The 11,783-nt window shown below is 40.7% G+C and overlaps 1 protein-coding gene across 3 annotated transcripts in view; it reads right to left on the bottom strand.

Annotated features, from left to right (window-relative positions):
• Positions 1-1,154: 1,154 nt before the first annotated feature.
• Positions 1,155-11,783, bottom strand: part of GRK6 (G protein-coupled receptor kinase 6) — a 57,311-nt gene continuing 46,682 nt past the window's right edge. For 2 of the 3 annotated variants that reach the window (XM_077265915.1, XM_077265914.1), the window contains exon 16: positions 4,385-4,707. In XM_077265915.1, coding sequence (XP_077122030.1) covers positions 4,521-4,707 — 187 coding nt within the window. In that variant the 3' untranslated portion in view covers positions 4,385-4,520. Of the gene's footprint in view, positions 4,708-11,783 lie in introns of all 3 variants that reach the window. The other variant, XM_077265916.1, reaches the window with a different exon arrangement.

Raw genomic sequence — 11,783 nt, 5'->3', positions numbered from 1 at the left:
TCAGTTACCTGATCTTCGAGGTCACAAATTGGCCAACAGATGCCCATACATGCAGACATACATACACACTTTGCCATTCATCGAGGAAATTCCTCTTATGCATCTAGCCTCAGAGCCACTTATCGATTGTAAAAGATTTATAACAGATGCAAAATATTGCAGTATATCGTATGTTTAATTCCCTGACCTTAAGGGGGTTGCGGGGGTGTATCAATCTTCAGGAGCACACCGCCTCCCAAAACAGCTTCCTGGGAGAAGGGGGCAGTGTACTCTTGCTTGTGCAACAGTTTGGGCCAGTGCTAAGGTTGACCAGCTCACCCAGACAGTGCACTCTCTGAAGATACAAGTAGAGGCAACATCAGAAGAGAAGAGGGAACTGATCTAGGCAGGTTTAGAAGACTGTCCACAAGCTCTATTGGAAAAACCTTGTCATCACTTAACTGCACAAATACTGAAGACGAGACTGGAAACCTAGGACACAAGCGGTAAATGATAAAATAAAAATATTGTAATAACCAGATTTAATAAAAAAAAAAAATCTTAATAAAATTACACAGCTACTGGTTTTTACGAGCACTTTGGAATTTCAAACAGTTATGATGAGAAAACCCATTTAAAATAATTTTTAGGAGAAGAGTAGAATACCTTAAAAAAAAAAAAAAAAAACACCAACTTTTTTTCTCTCTCTGTATATAGTGTACTGTCAGTGTGTCAATATACTCAAAGTTTATGGGAGGGCTTATTAAAAAGCTCTATGGAGGGCTCTACGGAACTATAAATATAACAACCTCGATAGGCATTTTTTCACTTAAATGTATGTTCTTTAGCTAAAAATATTTTTTTAGAATATTATGTTTCAAGAAAAATCTTAAATCTTTTGGTTTTGTCAGTCTCTACGCTTGACTGTACATAGTAGACTGCATAATGAGTTAGTAGCGAATCAGTCACTGAGGTTTCTTCTCTTGAACTTCTCTATGCGGATTTACGATCATATCAAACTTGAGCTGAATTCTAATGTGGCCATAAATCAGCTTAGCCGGTGTTCAGGAAGAGAGCGAAAGGCTACAACAAGACCACCAAACAACTTTATTGACAGACTCCATTCATTTATTTTGCAGCCAGCTTTCAGTAAAGCACAAAGCCCACAAAACTCAAATGTTTCAACATTTTTAATGAAAGCCAATTGCACAAATTATTTTAGCCCAAAATCCATGCATTTAAATAAAAATGCTCCTGAAGGCGGCTATATATTCTAAGGCCTTCCTGCTACATGATGTCCTGTTATGTCATGGAGCTGCGCCCATTCTGTCTTGAGGCTGAAGCATTGTGTGCCGTTTTTTCATCTTGATATGCATTTTGTCAACTGTAAGTATTTTTAGTGCCTTGGATATATCTGTTGTATTTTTTGGCATTCAGTGGAGAGCTGCCCCAAGAAAGGAGTAATGCAAGGAATGTTACTACAGGGCAGATACTAGCTGTGCTGTACAGCTGACACCTGCCTCTTAAAGAGAACCTGACAGCAGGACAGTGTGTCACGCAATGTTGGCATGACATCAGCCATGTTTGTCTGACAAATTCTATGGGGAATCAGGAAGACTTACTTTTAGATGCAGCTTGGGAAAAAGCCAAACAGGGGACTAGTGACACAGGCAGGTCCCTGGCAATTTCTCCCTGCTCGCACCCTTAAAGTGACAGGTCTCTCAGAGTGTGGGTGTATAGGGAGAGATCTGTCAGTCATTGATATTGGGCAGTAATGCACCGGGGACCTGCTTGTCTGTCTAATCTCCTGTACCACTTGGTCCCATGTCTGGATTTTAACGTATGTGCTTTTTCTCTGAAGCCCCTCAAGAGTCAAACGTACATGGATAAAAATCATACAGCCAATGTCTGATACATGCCTCCCACGGATCGGGCACCATGTGTCAGATGTCAAGTTCCCTTAGGGTATGTGCACACGTTGCGGATTTCCTGCGGATCCGCAGCGTTTTTTGAGGTGCAGAAACGCTGCAGATCCGCAATTGATTTACAGTACAATGTAAATCAATGAGAAAAAAAAAATGCTGTGCACACTGAGGAAAATCCGCTGCAGAAACGCTGCAGTTTAAAAGAAGTAGCATGTCACTTCTTTTTTGGGAATCTGCAGCGTTTTTGTACCCATTCCATTATAGAAAACCGCAGGGGTAAAAAACGCAGTAAATCCGCAAGAAAACCGCAGGAAAAACGCACAAAAAACGAGACAAATCCGCAGGTGCGTTTTCTGCCAGGAGAGACAGAATCCGCACCAGAAATTCCTAAGCCTAATAGCCTTAAAGTGCAAATTCAGAACTAGCTCCAATTGCTGAACCACTGAATCTTTAACAGCGCCAGCTAAGTGGCACAATCCTGGTGGCTTGTCTGTTTTAACATTTTAAAAATTAAATACAACATAAAACTTTGAATCACCACCACTTCCCCCCCCATGCAAAAATAATTAAGTATATTTCAATAAAATTTCAAAATATAAAAGTTACTGAACTCATGCAGTAAAAGATACAAGTGAAAACAATATTGAAATGTCAGAGATGCCATTTTATGGTTGGAGCACCTCCCTCCAGAAACTGCAGCACAAAGCAACCAGTGTTGCAAGTACCAGAATAGTACCACGATCTGTTGAGGAAAACATAAAAAAATGAAAAAAAAAAAAGTTATGAAGAAGAAGAAAACAAAAGAGCAAAAAAAAAATGTGCATGGGTTTTAGGGGGTTAAAACATTTGGACTCCAGTTTGATTCCAGTCAGAGGCAAACATATCACTGGTGCAACCTGTGCATCCACACAGGGGCCCCAAGAGGTAAGGGGGCTCTTTTCTGCATTCTGATGCACTACTGGGATGCAAAGGGCCCATACACTGTCCTTGCACAGAGGCTCCGATTGTGTCTGCCAGTGATTCCAGTACATTAGGATTTACCTGATTAACAGTTTTCATTGACAAAAAATAAATATCCTAGTTGATGCATTATCTCGTATTGTAAAGTAAAATCGTTATGCAAGAAATTCACCACTAGATGGCATAAAGCTGGTGGATATGAGATGTTCTGAAGCCAATAGTAAACATCAAAGACCTCTTACTCCTCATTTAGACCCATGACTTAAAACTCAGCACTGTAATATGTATAGTCAAGCGTTGTGCTCATCACATGGTTGTATCCCAAACAGACACGGACAACACAATTTTTTGTAAGAAAACCAAAATATATAAAATCAACATGTTACAAAGAAAAAAACAAACAAAAACAATTCAGGCATTTGGTGACATTGCTGCAGTGCTGTCAAGTAGTAGTGCTGTGGGAAAAGATAACACATACACAGATACAGAACCAAACATTCTTACAGACCAAGAATAAAAGATTGAACAACCCTGGTCAACGGTTAGCTCGGTCCTTCCTCCAGCCTGCTGGGAGGACATGTAGCTAAGAAACTGTTAGGTACTAAATAGGTACTAAGAAGCTCTGCCGCATCATGCAACGGCGACCTTAACAGTGTGTGACACCATAGGTAAGAAATCGCTACAAATGACTTGTGCTACACGGGCTATATATACAATAATAGGGGAGGTGGAGTTCATGGTCTACAGAAGGATTGTAGATAAATGTGATCCTTAATAAATAAATTACTTTTTTTTTTCCTGAAAACAGAAACGATATAAATGCACAGTGCACTACAAATCTCAACCCTTCTGATGTTTGACAAAATATACTAATGTCCGGCTCTCTTAATTCCCAGTGTGACCCTAACCAACAATAAATTATTGACATTAAAATGACACATTGCACTGCTTACAGAGTCCATATCATATATAGGGGTACTAAGAGCTCACCCTTTCTTCTTTAATTTACATAGTGCTATAAAAAAAGAAAAATACAAAAAAACAAAAAACAGTATTTAGAAAGATCCTTTATGATGATATTAAAAAATGTACGGACCCAGCACCTTTATCATGTCTCCATCATCTCCTGCTTTTGTCCCAATGACGTGGTCCACACCAATAAGATTTTATATGTGTACATTGGTTTATATTCATAAAAGTCCCAATGACACCGCTGTGCCACCAGAGTATAGGTCAAGAGTATTGTACTGCTGCTGGATCAGAAATTGGGCCAGGAACTTCAATTGGTAACTTTTCACATTTCTTTTTTTCTCCATAATAACTTTTATATAGCACTTCGGAGTTCTCCTTTGAGATGCGGAGAAAGATTGCGTTCAGTAATCTGCACATTCCTCTCTAAATGTTTATATACATATTTTCTACATTAAAAAAAAATACATTTTCTTCAACAAAATAAAAACATCTCTTTGGACAAAAGTAAAAAGAGGAGGACACTTGATATTGTGGATTTCACATTAGCCAGTCCTTCCTGAGAGGCCCGCGTTGGCCTATGGCAGCAACCAAGGAGTTATTGAAGGCGGTGAGGGCAAAACATTGAAAGTATATGTTCCCATATATATATATATATATATGTTAATTTATGCATGTACAATATATTTAACACATTTTCTTTAGCAGAAGACTGAGGCACAAAAGAGAGCAATAAGTTGTAATGCCGCTCTGCCAGGAAAGTGTGGGCCAATAAATGTGCAAAAAAAGTGTAAACTCGTTTAGGTTGGTTGTCCAGTCAGGGCTATAAGCGAGTGGGTTCATCATCACTGTCGCTACAATTGCCACAACAGTCCTGAAAAAGAAAGCAAACAGATATGATTGGAAGAAAAGCCACACATTCTCACTTGTCATATGAAACCTTACCTTAAAGGGCTTGTCCACTACTAGGACAACCCTTTCTCAATATGAATGTTTCCTCACCTTAAAAATAACATTAACAGCATATCTGCAGGTTGACAGGGTAATTCCTGGTGACAGGTTCCCTTTAAGTATAATTGTGCCTTTTATCAGCTGTAAAACATTTTGAGCTTTGAATAAAATTTTGTATACTCCAATGGATGATTTTGTACATGGCAACACACATATATATATATATATATATATATATATATATATATATATACATACATACACTCACACACACACACAGTCATGGCCAAAAGTATTCACACCCCTGCAATTCTGTCAGATAATACTCAGTTTCTTCCTGAAAATGATTGCAAACCCAAATTCTTTGGTATTATTATCTTCATTTAATTTGTCTAAAATGAAAAAACACAAAAAGAATTGTCCTAAAGCCAAATTGGATATAATTCCACACCAAACATAAAAAGGGGGTGGACAAAAGTATTGGCACTGTTCGAAAAATCATGTGATGCTTCTCTAATTTGTGTAATTAACAGCACCTGTAACTTACCTGTGGCACCTAACAGGTGTTGGCAATAACTAAATCACACTTGTAGCCAGTTGACATGGATTAAAGTTGACTCAACCTCTGTCCTGTGTCCTTGTGTGTACCACATTGAGCATGGAGAAAAGAAAGAAGACCAAAGAACTGTCTGAGGACTTGAGAAACTAAATTGTGAGGAAGCATGAGCAATCTCAAGGCTACAAGTCCATCTCCAAAGACCTGAATGTTCCTGTGTACCTGTGCGCAGTGTCATCAAGAAGTTTAAAGCCCATGGCACTGTGGCTAACCTCCCTAGATGTGGACGGAAAAGAAAAATTGACAAGAGATTTCAACGCAAGATTGTGCGGATGTTGGATAAAGAACCTCGACTAACATCCAAACAAGTTCAAGCTGCCCTGCAGTCCGAGGGTACAACAGTGTCAACCCTTACTATCCATCGGCGTCTGAATGAAAAGGGACTGTATGGTAGGAGACCCAGGAAGACCCCACTTCTTAGCCCGAGACATAAAAAAGCCAGGCTGGAGTTTGCCAAAACTTACCTGAAAAAGCCTAAAACGTTTTGGAAGAATGTTCTCTGGTCAGATGAGACAAAAGCAGAGCTTTTTGGGCAAAGGCATCAACCTCGAGTTTACAGCAGAAAAAAAAAAAGAGGCATTCAAAGAAAAGAACACGGTCCCTACAGTCAAACATGGCGGAGGTTCCCTGATGTTTTGGGGTTGCTTTGCTGCCTCTGGCACTGGACTGCTTGGCCGTGTGCATGGCATTATGAAGTCTGAAGACTACCAACAAATTTTCCAGCATAATGTAGGGCCCAGTGTGAGAAAGCTGGGTCTCCTTCAGAGGTCATGGGTCTTCCAGCAGGACAATGACCCAAAACACACTTCAAAAAGCACTAGAAAATGGTTTGAGAGAAAGCACTAGAGACTTCTAAGGTGGCCAGCAATGAGTCCAGACCTGAATCCCATAGAACACCTGTGGAGAGATCTAAAAATGGCATGTTGGAGAAGGCACCCTTCAAACATCAGGGACCTGGAGCAGTTTGCCAAAGAAGAATGTTCTAAAATTCCAGCAGAGCATTGTAACCGGAAGCGGTTGGTCGCAGTTATTTTGGCTAAAGGTTGTGCAACCAAGTATTAGGCTGAGGGTGCCAATACTTTTGTCTGGCCCATTTTTGGAGTTTTGTGTGAAATGATCAATGTTTTGCTTCTTGCTTCATTCTCTTTTGTGGTTTTTCATTTAAGACAAATTAAATGAGGATACCAAAGAATTTGTGTTTGCAATCATTTTCAGGAAGAAACTGAGTATTATCTGACAGAATTGCAGGGGTGTGAATACTTTTGGCCATGACTGTATGTATGTATGTATGTATGTATGTATGTATGTATGTATGTATGTATGTATGTATGTATGTATGTATGTATGTATGTATATGTATATGTATGTATGTATATATATATATATATATATATATATATATATATATATATATATATATATATATATATATATACATATACATACATATATACATACATACACACACATAATTTATACTTTCTTTACATATATAGTTAATACCAGAAGTTTCCATGCACTATCCAAAAAGACACATTCATGTTTTTCTCAATATCTGACATGAATTTAGAATAAACCTTTCCCGTTTTAGGTCAATTATGATTACCATAATTATTAACATTTGCCAAATGCCAGAATAATGAGAGAGAATGTTTTAAGCCATTTTTATTACTTACTGCAAAGTCAAAAGTTTACATACATTTCAATAGTATTTGGTACCATTGCCCCTAAACTGAATGCCTTGGGTCAAACATTTGGGATCTCCTTCCACAAGATTCTCACAATAGTTGGTCGGAATTTGGGCCCATTCCTCCTGACAAAACTGGTGTATCTGATCCAGGTTTGTAGGTTGCCTTGCTCCCACCTGCCTTTTCATCTTTGCCCAAAATTTTCAATAGGATTGAGATCAGGGCTGTGTGATGGCCACTCCAAAACATTGACTTTGTTATCCTTAACCTCTTAGTGACAGAGCCAATTTGGTACTTACTGACCGAGCCAATTTTTACAATTCTGACCACTGTCCCTTTATGAGGTTATAACTCTGGAACGCTTCAACGGATCCTGCTGATTCTGAGATCGTTATTTCGTGACATATTGTACTTCATGTAAGTGGTAACATTTCTTCGATATTACTTGCGATTAATCATGAAAAAAACCGGAAATATGGCGAAAATGTTTAAAATTTAGCAATTTTCAAATTTTGTATTTTTATGCCCTTAAATCAGAGAGATATGTCACAAAAAATAGTTAATAAATAACATTTCCCACATGTCTACTTTACATCAGCACAATTTTGGAAACAAATTTTTTTTTTGTTAGGGAGTTATAAGGGTTAAAAGTTGACCAGCAATTTCTCATTTTTACAACACCATTTTTTTTAGGGACCACATCACATTTGAAGTCATTTTGAGGGGTCTATATGATAGAAAATAACCAAATGTGACACCATTCTAAAAACTGCACCCCTCAAGGTGCTCAAAACCACATTCAAGAAGTTTATTAACCCTATACGTGCTTCACAGGAACTGAAACAATGTGGAAGGAAAAAATGAACATTTAACTTTTTTTGCAAACATTTTACTTCAGAAACATTTTTTTTTTATTTTCACAAGTGTAAAAACAGAAATTTAACCATAAATTTTGTTGTGCAATTTCTCCTGAATACGCCGATACCCCATATGTGGGGGTAAACCACTGTTTGGGTGCACCGCAGAGCTTGGAAGAGAAGGAGTGCCGTTTTACTTTTTCAATGTAGAATTGGCTGGAATTGAGATCGGACACTATGTCGCGTTTGGAGAGCCCCTGATATGCCTAAACAGTAGAAACCCCCCACAAGTGACCCCATTTTAGAAACTAGACCCCCAAAGGAACTTATCTAGATGTGTGGTGAGCACTTTAAACCCCCAAGTGCTTCACAGAAATTTATAACGTAGAGCCGTGTAAATAAAAAATCCTTTTTATTTCCCTCAAAAATGATTTTTTAGCCTGCAATTTTTTTATTTTCTCAAGGGTAACAGGAGACATTGGACCCCAAAATCTGTTGACCAGTTTGTCCTGAGTACGCTGATACCCCATATGTGGGGGGCACTGTTTGGGCACCCATCGGGGCTTGGAAGGGAAGGAGCGCCGCTCGGAATGCAGACTTTGATGGGATGGTCTGCGGGCGTCATGTTGCATTTGCAGAGCTCCTGATGTACCTAAACAGTAGAATCCCCCCACAAGTGACCCCATTTTGGAAGCTAGACCCCCCAGAGAGCTTATCTAGATGTGTGGTGAGCACTACGAACCCCCAACTGCTTCACAGAAGTTTATAATGTAGAGCCATGAAAATAAAAAAAATCATTTTTTCCACAAAAATGATCTTTTCACCCCCAAATTTTTACTTTCTCAAGGGTAACAGGAGAAATTGGACCCCACAATTTATTGTGCAATTTATGCTGAATAGGCTGATACCCCATATGTGGGGGTAAACCACTGTTTGGGCGCATAGCAGAGCTCGGAAGGGAAGGAGCGCCGTTTTGGAATGCAGACTTTGATAGAATGGTCTGCGGGCGTTATGTTGCGTTTGCAGAGCCCCCGATGTACCTAAACAGTAGAAACCCCCCACAAGTGACCCCATTTTGGAAACTAGACCCCGCAAGGAACTTATCTAGATATGTGGTGAGAACTTTGAATGCCCAAGTGCTCCACAGATGTTTATAATGCAGTCGTGAAAATAAAAAATATTTTTTTTTTCCACAAAAATTATTTTTTAGCCCCCAAGTTTTCATTTTCACAAGGGTAACAGGAGAAATTTGACGCCAAAAGTTGTTGTCCAATTTATCCCGAGTACGCTGATGCCCCATATGTGGGGGTAAACCACTGTTTGGGCGCACGGCAGAGCTCGGAAGGGAGGGAGCACCATTTGACTTTTTGAGCGCAAAATTGGCTGTGGCGTTTAGAGACCCCCTGATGTACCTAAACAGTGGAAACTCCCCAAATCTAACTCCAACCCTAACCCCAACACACCCCTAACCCTAATCCCAACCCAATCCATAATCCTAATCACAACCCTAACTCCAAAACAACCATAACCCTAATCAGAACCCTAAATCCAACACACCCCTAATCTCAACCCTAACCTCAAACCTAACCCTAATCCCAATACACCCCTAACCCTAACCTTAACCCTAATCCCAAACCTAACCCTAACCCCAAACGTAACCCTAATGCCAACCCTAATCCAAACCCTAACCCTAACTCTAACCCTAATTTTAGCCGCAACCCTAGTCCTAACTTTAGCCCCAACCCTAGCCCTAACTTTAGCCCCAACCCCAACCCTAGCCCCAACCCTAACCCTAACTTTAGCCCCAACCCTAACCCTAACAACCCTAACCCTAAATTTAGCCCCAACCCTAAATTTAGCCCCAACCCTAACCCTAGCCCCAACCCTAACCCTAAATTTAGCCCCAACTCCTCTAGCTGCTGGCCGGCAGATCATGGAGGCGCACTGCGCATGCGCCCGCCATTTTCTTACCTAAGGAAGAAGCAGGCGGCCAGGAGGGGACACAGGAGGACCCAGGGACACCAGTAAGTATAACAGGGTCCCCGAATCCCCCTCTTTCTCTGTCCTCTGATGTGCGATCACATCAGAGGACAGAGAATTGCACATCGCTGTTTTTTTTTTTGCGGTCGCCGGTAAACAGTTAATTACCGGCGATCGCAAAACGGGTCGGTAAAAACCGACTCCGATCATGTTCTTTGGGGTCTCTGCTACCCCCGGCAGCCGAGACCCCAAAGATCTTCTGGGTGCCGGCTGGCGGGCACAGTGCGCATGTGCCCGCCATTTTTTGGCCGGAACAAGATGGCGGCGCCCATCGGGAGCCACGAGGAGCACCGGGGGAGACAGGTGAGTATCGGGGGGCGATCGGGGACCCCATTTCTCTGTCCTCTGATGTGCGATCACATCGGAGGACAGAGAAATTAAATGGGAAATCGCGTTTTTTGTTTGTTTTTTTGCGACCGCCGGTAAACGGTTAATTACCGGCCGGCGATCGCAACCCGGGGGTCGGTAAAAAAATCCCGAATCATGTTCTCTGGGGTCTCGGCTACTCCCGGTAACCGAGACCCCAGAGAAAATCCGACTCTGGGGGGCGCTATTCACTTTTTCCACAGCGCCGTTAATTAACGGCGCTGTGGTTTAAGTACCCTTAACTGCCGCCGTTAAAAGGAGTATCGGCGGTCGTTAAGGGGTTAAGCCACTTTGTTACTATATTGGCAGTATGCTTCTGGTCATTGTCCATTTGGAAGACCCATTTCCACCCAAGCTTTTACTTCCTGGCTAATGTTTTGAGATGTTGCTTCAGTACTGCCACAATCTTCTTTTCTCATGATGCCTATCTATTTTGTGAAGTGCACCAGTCCCTCCTGCAGCACAACAACCCCACAACATGATGCTGCCATCCCTGTGGTTCACAGTTGGGATGGTGTTCTTAGGCTTCCAAGCTTCTCTTTTTCCTCCAAATGTATCAATGGTCAATATGCCCAAAAAGTTCAATTTTAGTTTCATCAGACCACAGGACGTCTCCAAAAATTAAGGTCTTTGCTCCTGTGTGCATTTGCAAACATTAATCTGGCTTTTTTATATTTCTTTTGGAGTAATGACTTCGTCCTGGCAGAGTGGTCTTTCAGCCCATGTTGATACAGTACTCTCTTCACTGTGGATATTGACACAATCTTACCAGCTTCCTCCATCATCGTCATAAGGTCTTTTGCTTTTGTCCTTGGGTTGATATGCACATGTTGGACCAAAACACGTTCATCTCTGGGACACAGAACCCGTCTCCTTCCTGAGCGGTATGATAGCTGGACATTCCCATCTTGTTTGTACTTGCATATAATTGTTTGTACAGATGAACGAGGCACCATCAGCTTTCTTGAAATTGAACTCAAGGATGAGACAGACTTGTGCAAGTCCACAATTCCAAAAACAAAGAAAAGTTGTTCCAGCTTCTTGATAAAATTTAGTTTTTAATCCAACATATTAAAATCAAAAAGGACACACTCCTGGGACAATGCCATAACACATGTGAAGAGGGCTACGCGTTTCGACCTGACGGTCTTTGTCACAGCTGGAACAACTTTTCTTTGTTTTTGGGATTCCACTACGTCGTGTCAGGACGAAGTTCCGTGCCTCTTACATCTATCGGTGAGCTGGCTTTTTTCTTTTTTTGTTTGAAATTCAAGTCCACAATTCACTTTCTGATATCTTGACTGATTTCTTTAGACGTTTCCATATAGCCACACAAAGAAGCAGTGTTTCAGGTGTGTATTAAAATACATCCTTAGGTATGTCTCTAATTAACTCATATGTTGCCAAAAAAACAGAAGCTTCCAAACACAGG

This window comes from Ranitomeya variabilis, chromosome 5, assembly GCF_051348905.1.
Source record: "Ranitomeya variabilis isolate aRanVar5 chromosome 5, aRanVar5.hap1, whole genome shotgun sequence".
Lineage (NCBI taxonomy): Eukaryota > Metazoa > Chordata > Amphibia > Anura > Dendrobatidae > Ranitomeya > Ranitomeya variabilis.
Note: the sequence above shows the minus strand (reverse complement) of the source record. Positions and strands in the feature narration are given on the sequence as shown.